Source organism: Prunus mume, linkage group LG2 (assembly GCF_029339155.1).
Source record: "Prunus mume cultivar Tortuosa linkage group LG2, ASM2933915v1, whole genome shotgun sequence".
Lineage (NCBI taxonomy): Eukaryota > Viridiplantae > Streptophyta > Magnoliopsida > Rosales > Rosaceae > Prunus > Prunus mume.
In genome coordinates, this window is record NC_142699.1 from 211,545 (window position 1) to 227,132 (window position 15,588).

The 15,588-nt window shown below is 38.4% G+C and overlaps 2 protein-coding genes and 1 pseudogene across 2 annotated transcripts; all 3 read left to right on the top strand.

Moving 5' to 3' along the window:
• Positions 1–556: 556 nt before the first annotated feature.
• Positions 557–14,952, top strand: LOC103318931 (yacP-like NYN domain protein). The gene is made up of 10 exons (XM_008220388.3): positions 557–833; positions 1,000–1,071; positions 1,162–1,286; positions 1,378–1,538; positions 2,858–2,927; positions 4,677–4,731; positions 6,486–6,569; positions 7,263–7,301; positions 8,161–8,207; positions 14,591–14,952. The coding sequence occupies exons 1-10, from the start codon at positions 693–695 to the stop codon at positions 14,694–14,696; spliced, it is 900 nt and encodes a 299-aa protein (XP_008218610.1). The 5' UTR covers positions 557–692; the 3' UTR covers positions 14,697–14,952.
• LOC148919367 (uncharacterized) lies at positions 8,632–9,558 on the top strand (annotated as a pseudogene).
• LOC148919368 (uncharacterized) lies at positions 12,504–13,618 on the top strand. Its single transcript, XM_089044844.1, is given in 2 exon segments — positions 12,504–13,302; positions 13,304–13,618. Coding segments are annotated over 2 exon segments (780 nt in total). The 5' UTR covers positions 12,504–12,655; the 3' UTR covers positions 13,437–13,618.
• Positions 14,953–15,588: the final 636 nt, after the last annotated feature.

The following is a 15,588-nucleotide window of genomic DNA, read 5'->3' on the forward strand; positions in this document are numbered from 1 at the left end:
TGTATTTTATTGTATTAGTAGTATTGGTTTTCTTTGAGTTACCAAAGAAACTATTAAATAAAATTCCTTTTTATTCAAAATATTCAATGTATAAAAAAACTAACCACAACCAAAGCATTAAATTTGAAAATCTGAAATTTGAAAAAAAAAATTTATCTGAAATTTGAAACCGAAAATATTATCTAAAAATCTTATCCGAATATTTTATCAGAAAATCTCATCCGAATATATTGTCCAAATTAATTGTTTAGGTAAACAAATTTGTGAAAAAAACAAAAAATTGAATAATACCTCTGCCATGGCAACTGCCGGAAGTGGAACTTACTTTTTGTAAGGGCAGACACTATTTCTGTGAATAGTGTCAGCCCTAGCCCCCTTGCTATGGCAAGATTCCAACCGCCTGGAAGTGCTCTTATAAAAACAAATTTTGCAAATGACTCGTGGTTGGGTCTCTTTTGTAAATGACCCAACAAATTATGGGCGAATAAAGGAAACAGAAAAGAAAAATATGACAAGTGGATAAAGATTGGTGATGGCGAAGGGCTCTCGTTGTGGTGGGAATGGGATGAAGGTGGGGTGGTCGAAAGCGGTGAAATTATGAGAAATTGAGAGACGAGTCACAAGCACAACAGAGAGGAGGACTAGACCAAACCAGCGAGAGTGGAGGAGGGAGGGAGGGAGGGGTCCATGAAATGAAATCGGCTCCATCGTCGTCTTTACTCTTTCTGGTGCCACATGGCTGCTATTCTTGTTCCTGTGTCAAGTTTGTTATAATGGCCAAGGGCAACAACAACAAGAAAAAGTCTCAGCAACCTCCATCTCCTACTCCAATGGTTCTCTCTCTCTATTTCATTTCCTTTCACTTTTTTCTTCTTTTTTTTGTATGCAAGTTTCATGAATTCCTTCCTTTATTTTGCAATGTCAATTGAATATTGCTAATGTGAATTGAATATTGGTGTATGAACATGTCCTTTAAGAGAGTTTGTGTTATGTCAACAGGGCTCCGAGCCAAGTCCTCCCAGGATTACATCAAATGTCAGGCAGAATTTACAGCTTTTGAAGTTATGGAAGGTAGTTTGCTTACAATCCTACACACTACTCTGGCATGCAAAAGTAGAAGTTTTCCTTCATGTTTATCTCATATGTTCAAACATCTTGTAGGAGTACCAAAAGAGAGAGTCTAGCACACCTAAGCACTCTACCAGTTACCGCAGAAAGAAGGTGCCCAAGGAACAGCTTCCAGAAGACTTAGACCTCTATCGTGATCCAACCACCACCCTCTACTAGTAATGCTCTCTGCAGCTTCCTCTCCTTTTATGCTTCTTGGAAATCTATTGCCCTTTGATTCCTTTTTTTCTTTCTTTCTTCTTTTTGCAGTACAAACCAGGGTTGGGACATTGCAGTTCCGGTCTTGCTTGTTGATGGGTATAACGTATGCGGTTATTGGGCGAAGCTGAAGAAACATTTTATCAATGGGAGACTTGATATGGCTCGCCAAAAGTTAATCGATGAACTTGTAACTTTCAGCTTGCTAAGAGGTTTGCAATTTCTTGAATAGATTTTGGATAAACATTGAATTGGGTGGTTAACTTTGGGCCTGTTTGATAATCATTTCAATTTTAGTTTTTAGTTTTCATTTTTTGTGCTAGAGTATAGAGGAAAATGAGAGTGAGAATGAGATTGAGGATGAGATTGAGAAGAGTATGAGAAGGGAGGATGGGAGGGAGGAGTAAGAAAAGTGAAAACAAAAACTTGAAAGTGAAAACAATTTCAAATAGATTTCAGTTTTTAGTTTTTGTTTTCACTTTTGTTACTCCTCCCTCACACCCTCCCCTCTCATTGTCCCTATCAATCCCATCTCCACTCTCATTTTCACTTCTATTCTCCCTCTTTTTTCCTCTATACTCTAGCACAAAACTAAAATTGAAATGGTTATCAAACGGGCCCTTCAATTATAGGGAACTTGAGCCACTTTTGAAAGAGTGCCGTGAAATGATTTCTTTAAGAAACAAAGGATGAAAAGAAGAAGAATAAGGTGTGTTTTGTTGTGTCTTTGTTGACTACATTCCATAGACCATAACAAGTTGTGGTGTTAGTGAGTGTGTTTTGTAATGAAAATATTTTTTTCTTGATATGTCCTTGCAAAAGAGCTTTGCATCATATGCAATCTGTTTAACAAATCATCTTTTTAGGTTTTTGTTTTCTTTCTAATTTTTATTTTATTTCTTTCACCCACTCTTCCCGTCGTTGTTATATGGCTTGAGAAATGCAACAGGAACAAGACTGTTGAACAATTATAGGTGGTATGGGGTTTGATACTCTGCTTTTAAGTTTTTTTCACTCAATGTTTATGCATTTTGTAATTTCCATTTACTTCCGATGTGGAGCGTGCGTGCAAAAAATAGCAGTGCAAACCAAACTGCTGGATCTTAAATTTATAACTAGTTGAGTAGTCTGATATCTTATGTTCCATGTCATTTAGTTTTGCTGTCTCTGTTAAGTTCACTTAGGTGCCTTTTATAGTTTCCTAAGTTTATTTTATACTTACCAATTGAATTCCATCAAAGTTAATTAGTGTGCAATGGAGAAAGCAGTCCAGGATTGAATATGACTATTCTTTTCTTCTTCTTCTTTTGTTTTGTTGATCTGACAAAGTTGTTGATCAGTAGCTTCATCAAGTTTTGCTGTAATATTGTATTTGGAAGGAAAAAAAAAATCTCTGATAACTCGGTACATGACTCATGTTGTGTGTGCCATGTTGAATAGTTTCAACATAATGGTTTTCTTGATTTTTCCTTTTTTGTCTTTCTAATCTGAATCTTCTTTACTCACCTTTTTATTTCTGAAACATTTACAGAGGTGAAAGTGGTGGCTGTATTTGATGCCATGATGTCTGGACTCCCCACACACAAGGAAGATTTTAATGGGTACTGTTTCTGAACTCAGGGTACAATACCTGTTGTGGTTACTAATCAATGAAAATCTTGACTTGTTCTTTGGTTATTTTTTTTGCCCTTTTTTTTGGGTGAGGAGGGCAGAGTAAAACTGCACCTTGTACTGTTCTTTTGCATGTGCATGTGCATATTTGTGAGTATAATTTCACTTCTTGTTTTCAACATCCTCATTTTGTCTGAATTCAATGTACTAGTGTAATAACTTTGAGTTTGGATGATAAGCCTGAGGTGAAAGGGCTTTAATCTTCAACATCCAAACCTCAAATCATTTGAATGCTATGGCATTAAAAATATGCCACTGCATGCTTAAGGAATATCATTTTTCCACCAGCACATACACAATTGGTCCCCGAAACTTTGGGACAAATCACTTGACTGAACTTGATTTGACGCGGTTAGTAATAAATGTTAGGGTTAACTACATAAAACCTCCTAAACTTTGAGATCCATTTCAAGTTGGTACCTGATCTTTGAAGACCCTATAAGCTCATGCACAAACTCACGAAAAACCTGCACGTAAGCGCATTTGTCAATAGCCCATTAGTATGTCTGTTAAATGATGACATGGAAAATGTGATTCCCACATTTTATGCTTATGTGGACTCCACCCACAGCCAACAGCTCCAACCACCTAGCCCTTCCACACCCACCCTCATAGCCCACCACCGATCTCCTGGGGCTCAACCTCCCACCCTACGAGCCACCACGCAACCTCCAATCCCATCACCCCCAGCCACACCGTACTTGCTTTGATTATATTTTTCTTCAGCGTTTTCTTTGTTTTTTTTGGTTAATAATTTGGGTTCGTTTTGTATAATTTTGGTGGTAGGTGGTGTGGGTTAATCCTGAATATTTGATTAAGTTTGTTTTTTTGGTCTATGTGGACTCCACCTAAGCATTAAATACAGGACGCATATTTGCCACATCATCATTTAACAGACATAAACGGACTCATTGACAGATGCTTACATGTAGGTTTTGTGAATTTAGTCTTCAAAGATCAGGACCAATTTGAAATGGCCCCCAAAGTTTGGGGTGTTTTATGTGGTTAACCCAAATTTTTGTTTAAAGTTTTGACGTGTGTGTGCAGATAAGTTTCCAATGCAAGTTCATGGAAATCACCATATGAAATTGTTTACTGAAACTTCTTTTGGCGAAGAATTTCCTTTTATATTTTATTTTTATCTAAACCTTATCCAAAAAAATCATTTTTGGTGTTATTTTCTTACAAACAAGCTCAGATTATACTGAAGACCAAAAAGGAAAAAGTTCTATTAGCCCTTGTGCTTCTTTAACATTTTCCTTTTTTGTGGGCCTCGCCTAATGACATTTGAAGCAGATATCAGGAGATTCAAGACTATATGATCACAACATACTTGCATGTTGCCTCTTGAGACATCATAAGAGATGATTTAATAACTTTTTTCTTCTGTAACTTTAGTTGATTGATGAAATGGTTTTCGTTTTCCAGATTCTCCATAAACTTTTATCTTTTGTATTTATTTCTTTGGTGGGAAAATAACGTATTAGTAACTCTATTGTTCTGTTATTCATCAAGGTCATCCTGAATGGCAAGTTTGTCTTCTTGAATTTTCAATTTTTAACTTGATGAAAAAAAAAAAAGTTACACTCAGCTGTTAGTGTATATGCTTGATTAAATCACCTTGGTACTAAATCACTTCATCTAAGGAACTGTAATCCTAAGAATTCACGATGTTGCAGTGTCGATGTAGTTTACTCAGGTGAATCTTGTGCTGATGCGTGGATTGAGAAAGAGGTGAGGAATGACTTGAAGCTGAAACCAACTTTAGAATTGTGCAGTCACTTCAAAAGTGAAATAAAGCTATGTTTGTTTACCTGATTTGGGTCTGCGGTTCTTATTTAATTGGTAACACAAAGTCCCATGCTTGTTTTTTTTTTTTTTCATTTGATGTAGGATATCCCATATTATATTGAGCTCGAGGTAAAAATTCTGATGCAGGATGGTGAGATGTAGTAGGCTAATACCTAACATAGAGCACTGCTTATAATAGGAGTTACTTGACAAGCTATGTTTTTTATTGCAAGCTGTTTATGGCAGCAAGGTTTTTGGGGTAGAAGATTTAGAGTGAAGGATTTATGGTGAAAAGAAAGAGGAAAGGGTCAGGAGTTTAAGGGAAAAAGAGGAAACCAAGTCATGGATGCTGTTTTGTGGCTATGAGCAGTTCCCCCAATAATGGTAATTTGGTTGTTCTGGAAGCAACAATGTCAGATTAAGAAAAAAGTGGCTAGGGTTTGGTGGATATAGGATTTTGGAAAATTGGGGTTATATAGTATATTAAACACATTGATTACAGGTAAGGCTGCAGGAGTCCAGATTTGTGTTCAACACTAAGCTTAGTGGTAAAAATCCATGCAGAATGCAAAAGAAAAGAATGTTCTATATATTCCATAATTTTCTTTTGTTTGGTTCTTAGATGAGAGTGGTAAAGAAAACAAAATGAAGGACAACAACTCAAAATTTTCCTTTTGAGTTATTTGACATTTAGCTTAATGGCTGATTATTAGGCTTTAGCCTAAGGCTGTTAGCTTAAATTTAGGTCTTCTTGTAGAGTTCATTAACAGATTATGTCATGGATTTCTGTATAAATTGTGTGTACTCCTTTCAGTTGAATATGCAATATGATGTTCTTCATCTCCCTTTCTCAAGTTCCTTTTTTCTTCTCTTTTTCTTCTTTTTTGAGGCTACTGGAAATTTGTAAATTTATATCCACATATGGAAATGGGATGTCCATGTATGGCTATTAAGAGTTCTTGTTCGGCACAATGATGGTTACATTTCAGACAGGATTGTTATAGAAAAGGTTAGAGATTGTTCTCTACTAAATGTTATAACTAGAACCAGTAACAGTGTAAGGAGGACACGATGGGGTCATACTACTTCCTTCTGGTCCATTTTGGTCACAAAAATCACTTCACTTAATGAATAATAAAATAAACTATGTTTTTTTTGTCTGAGTCGAAGCTTATCGTTCTCTACAACTTTTTTCTTTGAGTCAGACCATAGTACAAATACATAATATATATTGGAGGACTTGCTGGAAAAAATATAAGGGATGGGTTTTACGTATGCCGTAAAAAGGTTTAGGGAGAAGGCTTTTCATTTGCACAAAAAGGTTAATTCTGTGTATGGCATCAGTCACATGACCCTCCTCACCAGGCAGACCCTATGGGTGAGAACCTGTGAATTACTTGGGCTGTTGGTGGGGCCCTAATGTCTCTTGTAATCTAAGAGTCTCATATTTCTTAAATATCACTTGGTAACTGGTACACAAAGAGTTGCATCATGTATGCGGTACAAAAGTTTGAAAGAACTTGATGTCCTGAATCTCAGTTGTAGTACACAACTGCATTTGTGCACTGTTCTAGGCCTGAAACTGGTTAGCTTCGCAATACAATTTTCAATTACCCTCTGGTATTTGCTTCTCTGCTCTGTTTTATGTGTATTTCTTTTTCTTGATCTGTAACTTGTGATTTTTCTATATGTAACAGGTTGCAGCCTTAAGGGAGGATGGATGCCCTAAAGTTTGGGTTGTGACTTCTGATCATATTCAGCAGCATGCAGCACATGGAGCAGTATGTGTTCTCCTCTTAATTCCGGTGTAAATGAGATTTTTCTTCTGATCCTGTTAAATAAATTTGGACTGTTATCTTTGTTAAACTATTAAAATTATCAAGGAGTTCCAATTTTGATGCGTAAAGTCCAAGCATATAATATATTTGTATTTCCTGTAATGTCCCATTTCTGGCTGCCACAAATTTTGTTGGTACTGCAGCATACTATTTGCAGCTATCTTGTTCCCCCGAGTCCATCTTGTTCCCCTGTACCATCCCAATGAGTTTAAGTTGGGTTAAGTTGTGCTTTACTAATCTTTTGAAGTAATCTCTTTAATAATTCCTTTTGTTTCATGTTTTATACAACTAGTAATATTGTTCGACAATTCACTGGAGCACTCTTGCAATCTCGTATTTAAATTCCTCGAACTTGCAGAATTTAAAGCTCTGAGACCTAGTGGCATTAGCCTTCTTGCGAATACAAAGGTTGTGTGCGTCTTGGCTTCAAAACCAAGAAAGATTGTGGAGTCCCCCATCCCCCGGAAAGAAAAAGCAAACTTGTTTCCGTATTGTAGCATGATGCTATTTTATTCCCTTACAATTTGTAAAACAAGATTTAGGTATCTTGTATGTTCACATGGCTGATGTTCTTCAACATTCACTGAATCATGACCTTAGCAACCTGATATGGACTCTTATACTGTTATTTTTCAGGGAGCCTTCATTTGGAGTTGCAAGGCGTTGGTTTCTGAGGTAAGGCATGTAACTGTATGATGTGTTGCCATTTTGTTCAATGATGTCGAGTGTGGACAATGTAGTATGTACTAATTAAAATCAGTCTTTCTGTTCATGTTAACATTCATTTCTTAGGAACAGTTAGATTTGTTCAGAACTCGGGCCTAATTACATTTTACACCCTCCAAGTTTGGGCCATGTATCAATTTCATACCTCATCTTTAAAACATTGCAGTGATAGACCTAAAGACATGCTTTAGTTTATTTATCAGTTAAAACTTAGGGCCCATTTGGTTCAAGGTTTTGGAGCTTGGGAATGGGTTCCAAATTGCATTCCCATGTTTGGTAAGTGCACTCTTGGGAATGCAATTATGGACTCATGGATATGGACTTCCCATATAGGGGGGGGAAGTTCATAGCTCACCTTGGGAAACTTTTTCCCCCCACTTGGGAAAGCATTTAATGCAATTTTTTTGGACTAACTTACCCATGTTATTATTTTAAAAAACCACTTTTGACCCTTAAACAACTCTTCATATTAATAACTTTTAATGATAAAAATCAAGGGTGTTGTTGGAAAACCGATCAACTTTTCATTTCTAATACTGCACAAACCAAATATGGGAATGGGAGAAAATGACATTTCCTAGTCCTTATTTCCCATCGTTCCCAAACACGGGAATGGACATCCTCCATTCCCATCTCGTGGGATTAGACATGGGAAGTTTATTCCCAAGAAGTGTAATCCGCGAACCAAATGGGCCTTTAATGTTTGAGTGAATTATATTAAACAGGCTGAGAGAATGCATAGTGCTAGAATCCCTATAATTTGATGTATGAATCTCTGTTTTGATGCCAATTCATTTGTTTTGTATAGATTAAAGCATCACAAAAGGAGTTTGAGAGGATGCTTCAGGAACACAGGTCTGTTCTACTTGAGATGAAACTTGTATCATATTTTCTGCTCTGGAAAATTTAATACACAAGAAGTTATGTTCATGCTGTTTCATCTTGCCATAGCCTTCAGAACTCTAAACCTTTGCCACATTAGATGGTATAAGTGTACTTGAGGATAACCAGATAAGCTTTTTGATGCAGAATGCTTATGAATAATTTTCCTAATTCTATTTGGATTAGTTTTCCTAATTTGGTTAAGGATTCCTTCTTGTTGAAGGATTTCTTATTAGTTAATTTGTTTTCCTATTTCTTAAAGTTTACTTTTCATTTTCCTAAACTAGAAAGGGTTTTGTCTCTATAAATAGAGCTGTTTGTAATCTTGTAAGGCAGACTTAATTAATGATAAATTTCCTTACTTTAAACTCTCTGATTCCTTCCCTTTCCCTTTGTCTCTTCGATCTCTAATTCTTCTCCTCGATCTCTTATTTCTTTTCTGTTCTATTGCTCAAGTGTTTACTCTAATACCTACGGGTTGTTCTACATCAATCCGTAATCAGAACCTTCCCTCACTTTCGCTTGTATTTGCTCTTTGCCATGGCAACCCAAACCGTGGCCAGCCTTGCGGAACAATGTCATGTGTTCCAAGACAAAGTTTCTGACGATATCGCTGGCATTGACACCCAACTCTCCAAGCTCAGCGCTGACCACAAAGAAGAGTTGGTACAGGCTCACAAACTTTGTGCGACGATGGACTTTGCCATCACCAAACTCCAAGACTCCGTTCAGTTGCTTATCAATCACTTTCGGGCTGGACACGCTGAACCTTCTTCTACCTCAGCGGTGCTCTTGAGTTCGTGTACGCCATCGCCAAGAAGTGGCCTTCTGCCAAATTCACCGGTGGATAAAAAATTCAAGGCCGTGCCATAAGGCATGTCGCATAGCTCAATTGGGCTCTTGCTCAAAACGCCCAAGGCTCAATTAGAGCCCTTATTTTCTTTTGGGTTTATGCCATCGCCCCATTATACCCAACACACAACGGGACTTCCTCCAGCGACTACTCAGGCTCCTACCCTGCCACCCGTTCCACATGATCAGTACACTCATCCCCCCTGCCATTTTGACAACGATGTCATCCACCACATCAAGCCTACCGCTCCCACTTTTGATGGTCATGGGGATCCTACGATGTTTCTTGATTGGGCTCAAGCCATGGAAGATTATTTCGCCTGGTACGACTTGACGGATTGACTTGACTGATGCTCATAAACTTCTCATTGGTAAGATGACGCTACAGGGAGTCGCTAGACAATATTGGAATTCCGTGGAGCAACTCTAACTATGTGGATAGCCGCCTGTGACTCTATGGGACAAGATGAATTAAAGTTTCGCAAACAATATCTTCCTACCTTTTATTGCCATCAATTATATGATCAATTATGGACCCTTTCACAAGGAAGTTTGACTGTTACTGAATTCCCCGCTCGTTTTATTGAACACAAGATGCGTACAGGGTTTCGTGAAGAACCCGACATCATTGTCTTGCTTTATCCATGGTCTTCGTGACGATATGAAGCGTGAAGTCTGTTGGCTCCGTCCGCATATTTTGGAAGATGCATCTTGTCGCGCATTGGAAGTTGAATTTTTTTTGCGCCCACAATGAAGATACACTGGGTATTCCGGGCACTCTTCCACTCCTACTCCAAATCCTAATACTCCTAGCTCCAAATATGGCGTTGCCGGTCCAACTGCTCCTACGGTTCCTGCAACAGAAAAAGGACCATCTCCATCCATGGTTGCTCACATCGAATGCTATCGTTGCCACGCTAAGGGCCACATCGCCTCTCATTGTCCCCACAGAACTTTCACCAACTAAGTGTTATGCATTGTATTTATTCAACGTCTACACCTCCACCTCCTGATTCATGGAAAAGTATTTTTCAAACCTACGTCCCTTATGGTACCAATAGATGTCAACTAGTTATTGATTGGGGAAGTATGCTGAATGTTATCTCTAAAACTGATGTCGATCGCCTTCACCTTCAGGTCGAGCCACATCCCCATCCTTTTCATGTTGGCTGGGTCGATAAAACCAAGTTACTTGTTACTGAAAGATGTCTTGTTCCTCTTCAACTAGGTCCCTGTCATAAGCAACTTTATTCTGATATCCTACCCATGAGTGTCGCACACGTGCTACTAGGATGGCCATGGCTTTACGACCGTTGTGTGAAAAGTTGCGGTAGTGAGAACACCTATACTTCTCAACATGAGGGAAGGAACATAACGCTAAAGCCTTCCAATCTAGCCATCAAACCAACTAAGGATGTTCAACCAACTCTTGTCACTTACAGAGAAGGCTTCAGAGCATCGATTGAGTATTTTATCACCTGTAGACTTTGCACACGCTGCAAGACACTGGTGTGGTCTTAGCTCTCTAGCTTAAACCGACATCGACAGCACCCCCACTCCACTTGCTAAACCCATACAGTAGCTCCTCACTGAATTCTCTCATGTCATACCTGATGACTTACCCAATGAACTACCTCTAGCGAGAGAGATTCAGCATATCATTGAACTTATTCTTGGTTCGCAAATTCCTAATCTTCCCCATCATCATATGAATCTACCTGAGCGAGCGAAATTGAATCAACAAATTCAGGGTTTGCTGGATAAGGGCTTTATTCGTCATAGTTTAAGCCCTTGTGTTGTTCCAGTTCTCCTTACCCCCAAAAGGGATGGCTCCTGCCGAATGTGTTGATAGTCGCGTCATAAATAAAATTACAATTAAGTGTCATTCCCCCAAACCATGACTCGAGGATATGCTAGACGACTTGACTGGTTCCCAATGGTTTTCTAAGATAGATCTTTGCAGTGGCTACCATCAAATCTGTATTCGTGAAGGAGATAGTGGAAAACCATGTTTAAAACCCCTGATGGTTTATATGAATGGCTTGTTATGCCCTTTGGCATGTCCAATGCACCTAGCACATTTATGAGGGTGATGACTAGTGTTATGGCCTTATATTGGTAAATTTCTGGTGGTTTATTTTGAGACATACATATATACAGCCGCTCTCGGGAGAAACATCTCAAACATCTTAGGACAATATTCTTTCCTTTACGACAGGAAAAACTGTATGCTAACTTGAAAAATGTTCGTTTCTTCAATTGCAAGTCTTATTCTTGGGGTTCAATATTTCTGCGGCTGGGGTTAGCACAGATCCCGCCAAGGTGGCGGCTATTATTGGTTGGCAGCAGCCATGACCTTGACAAAGGAACGTTGCTTTCATGGTCTCGCCTCTTTTTATCGACGATTTATTCTAGGGTTCAGTACTATTATGGCACCAATCACTGATTGTATGAAACAAGGAGCTTTTCTTTGGACACTTGCGGCTGCCAAGGCCTTTACAATTTTGAAGCAAAATATTACTTAGGCGCCTGTTCTTCGACATCCTGATATGACTAGAGTATTTGAAGTCGCATGAGATGCTTCCGGAGTCGGGATTGGTGGTGTGCTTAGCCAAGAAGGACATCTTGTAGCATACTTTAGTGAGAAACTTAATGAAGCAAAGCAGCATTATTCTAATTATGCTAAGGAGTTTAGCAATATTAACTGCTACCAAACGAATTTGTGTTATATTCAGATCATCAAGCTTTGAAGTATCTCCACTCTCAACGCACCATTAGCAGTCGACATGTTAAATGGTCCGAATATCTACAGATCTTTATGTTTGTTTTACGACACCGCCCATGCATTGACAATAAGGAAGCGATGCCCTTAGTCGTGTGGCTACTATTTTGCACACAATGACAGTTCAGGTAACTGGGTTTGATCGTATTAAGACTGAGTATTCGTCTTGCCCAAATTTTGGAATTACTTTTCATGAAGTTTCTAATGGTAATCGTCGCGAATGTGGACTTTATTACAAGATATAGGTTCTTATTTCAAGGAACACAATTATGTATTCCCCGTCCTTCTCTTCGTGAATTCCTTGTTTAGGAACTACATGGTGGTGGCCTCACAGGACATTTTGGCAAATGCTGCACATTTTGGGAACTACATGGTGGTTCTTAAAACGTGATGCTGCTCATCTCATCTCCCAATGCTGCACATGCCAGCTAGCTAAAGCTCGCAAACATAACATAGGTCTATATACCCCTCTGCTGATACCTCATGCCCCATGGAAGGATCTTAGCATGGATATCGTGCTTGGTTTACCTAAGGCTTGATCGTTTTTCTAAAATGGTGCCTTTTTTGCCTTGTGCCAAAAATACCAATGCTTCTTATGTGGCAAAATTATTTTTTAAGGAAGTAGTCCGTTTGCATGGCCTCCCCGTCTCCGTTACTTCTGCCTTGAAGTTTTCCTCTGCTTTTCATCCCCAAACGGATGGTCAAACTCAGGTGGTTAATCGCAGTCTCGGTGATTTACTTCGCTGTTTAGTTGGGGATAAGCCTGGTAATTGGGATTTCTTGTTGCATGTGGCTGAGTTTGCTTATAACAACTCAGTTAATCGAAGTACTGGTAAGAGTCCTTTTGAAGTTGTTCATGGGTTTTCTCCCCGATCACCTGTTGATTTGGTTGCTCTTCCTGTGGCTGCCTGCGCATCAGATTCTGCTACTTTGTTTGCTGAACATATTAGGCCAACTTCATGATGACGTCCATCGGCAGATATCCATGCACACCGACACTTATAAACTAGCAGCCAATGCTCATCGTTGTCACCAGGAGTTTCAGGAAGGGGATTTTGTTATGGTGCGGAATTGTCCTGAGTGTTTTCCGAAGCAATCTTTTAAGAAGCTTCATGCTCATTCGCTGGGTCCTTATTGTATCATTATGAAGCCTGGGTCCAATGCTTACTTGATTGAGTTGCCCGCAGATATGCATATAAGTCCCATTTTCAATGTTGCTGATTTATCTCCTTATCGGGGAACCTTTTCTCCACCTATTTCTATGGATATTGTTCGGGGTTCCATTCCCCCTCCTGTGCCGCGTATTCCTTCTACCAGTTCTGCCCCTACAGATCAAATTGCTGATGTCTTGGATCATGAAGTTGTAGCCTCGTCTGCTGGAGGTTCTACCTGTTATCTGGTTCGTTGGGTTGGAAGGCCTGCTATTGAGGATAGGGATTACAGAAGCTTAATTTCGCCGGTTGGATTCCAATCTTCTACACAGTTATCAGGATGCTCTTCATGATCTTGATTTGGCTGCATCTTGTCCTCCTATCATCAATACCTACCAACGTCGTCGTCGTCCTTAATCTTGGTTTACTCGCCGGTGTCGAGTTCTTTTTGGTGGGGGAGAATGATGCAGAATGCATATGAATAGTTTTCCTAAGTCTATTTGGATTAGTTTTCCTATTATTAGTTTTTCTAATTCAGTTAAGGATTCCTTGTTGTTGAAGGATCTCTTATTAGTTAATTTGTTTTCCTATTTCTTCAAGTTTACTTTTCCTTTTCCTAAACTAAAAGGGTTTTGGCTCTATAAATAGAGCAGTTTGTAGTTTGCAATCTTATAAGGCAGACTTGATTAATGATAAATTTCCTTACTTTAAACTCTCTGATTCCTCCCTTTCCCTTCGTCTCTTCGATCTCTAATTCTTCTTCTCGATCTCATATTTCTTCTCTGTTCTATTGCTCAAGTGTTTACTCTGAGCTACGGGTTGTTCTACATCACTTTTCCCACCAATGTCTGGGATAAAAATAGGTATATCAAGTGACCATTCTCAGCACCAGATCTAAAGACACTATCTTAGAGGAGCTCAGCCTGTTCTACTTACTGGTTAAGAGCTGTGTTGCTCTTAAGCTCAGTCCTTAAAGGATGAGCACTTTTAGCCATTGAATGAGGTACTCTTGGATTGATCCATGATTTACTCACAATGAGAAGCTCAGTGTGGTTATCGGAGTCAGATCTTGTTAGACGAAGTTTCATGCCTTTTACACATGACAGGAGTGTCATGTGTTGGTTTGGGCACAAGGTGTGTCACGTCAACTTCCAAAAGATATGCTGGTACATTTTTAATTGATTTATGAGTCATCTGCTCAAGGATATCTATAGTCATGAAAAAACTATTCTTACCAAAATATTTTCGAAAATAGTAGCCATGTGTAAGTTTCTTGCCAAAAATGCTGCTGGCTTTCTCAAATTTTCATTCTTAGCGAATGGTGCAACTTTTCTGAGTATTCAAGGAAGTGATCGTGTTCTCGGGTGTCCAAAAAAGTGTCCCACAAATCATATAAATTAATAAAGCATTTGAGGTCCTTGTTTTGAGCATCTTTATGCCAGAATTTGCTGGTGGGCGAAAATATCAATTTGATTGCTACTATTAATAAATTATGATTTACCTTTCTCAGGTCTACTTCTTTTTATCAATTTGATTCCAACTATTAATGAATTCTGGTTTATTTTTCTCAGGTCTACTTCTTTTCAAGGGAGGTTATTAAAGCACAATCTTGATTCAGAAGTTGTAGATGCTCTCAAGGATCTCAGAAGGAAGTTATCTGAAACTGAATCAAAGTAGTTGATCAGGTTTTGTTTCAGATCAAGATCTGAAGTATAGGATCTTAGAAGGATGTTATCCGATGCTTGTCCTGTACACAAGTATAGGATGATGTACCGGCGTCATCCTTCAGAAATCAATTACTGGCCATAGAAGATGTCAATTTGTACCATGTTATATAAGGCACTCAAATTGTTTGGATTTGGAACATTTGACAGTTGTACCTTAAAAATTTTGGCAATAAAATTTTAGTAACAGAGTTTGTCAGCTTCCGTTACATGTAATCTTAGTCTCACAAGTCCATGCAATTAAGTTTTATCAATTTCTTTTGTTACATATGTAGATTGTTGGTTAAATAAATAATACTTATCTCAAAGTATCATTAGAAATTTCCAAATTTTCATAACGATTTCATGATTTTTATTGAATTTTGAACAATATTTATCGAATATTTCTGCCAAAATGATTGCATTTTGGGACTTGGAAATTTCCTGAATGACCGATAGGGTAATTTTTGTTTGGGGTTTTGTTTCTTAAAAGGAAATTTAGGGTAATGTTATTTAGTGGACGTTGGGTAAAATTGACATTTGATCAATCACAAAGACTGATAACTAGTGACGACAAGCACATGCTGCTTTCGTGGGAATTATATGACCTTGAATTGCAATGAATTGTTAACTACAAATGCAGGGTCACAAAATTAAATGTCGGACCAACTTGGAAATTCAGGCAAACTAGTCACATAAAAATTGAAACTTGGACTTTTTATTTTATCTATATTGACTATTCAACAGACTTGTAACTTTAAAGAATTACGTTGCATGTTTGAGGGGTATTGAGAAAGGTGTCAGGCAGTTGTATGTTACGTTGCTTTAACTACACTTAATCCAGTCACAAGATATTAAGATTTGAT

Coding starts and splice junctions, on each gene's coding strand:
- LOC103318931 (XM_008220388.3), top strand. CDS start 693: ATGAAATCGGCTCCATCGTCGTCTTTACTCTTTCTGGTGCCACATGGC. Junction 834..999: donor CTCCATCTCCTACTCCAATG/GTTCTCTCTCTC, acceptor TTATGTCAACAG/GGCTCCGAGCCAAGTCCTCC. Junction 1,072..1,161: donor AGCTTTTGAAGTTATGGAAG/GTAGTTTGCTTA, acceptor AACATCTTGTAG/GAGTACCAAAAGAGAGAGTC.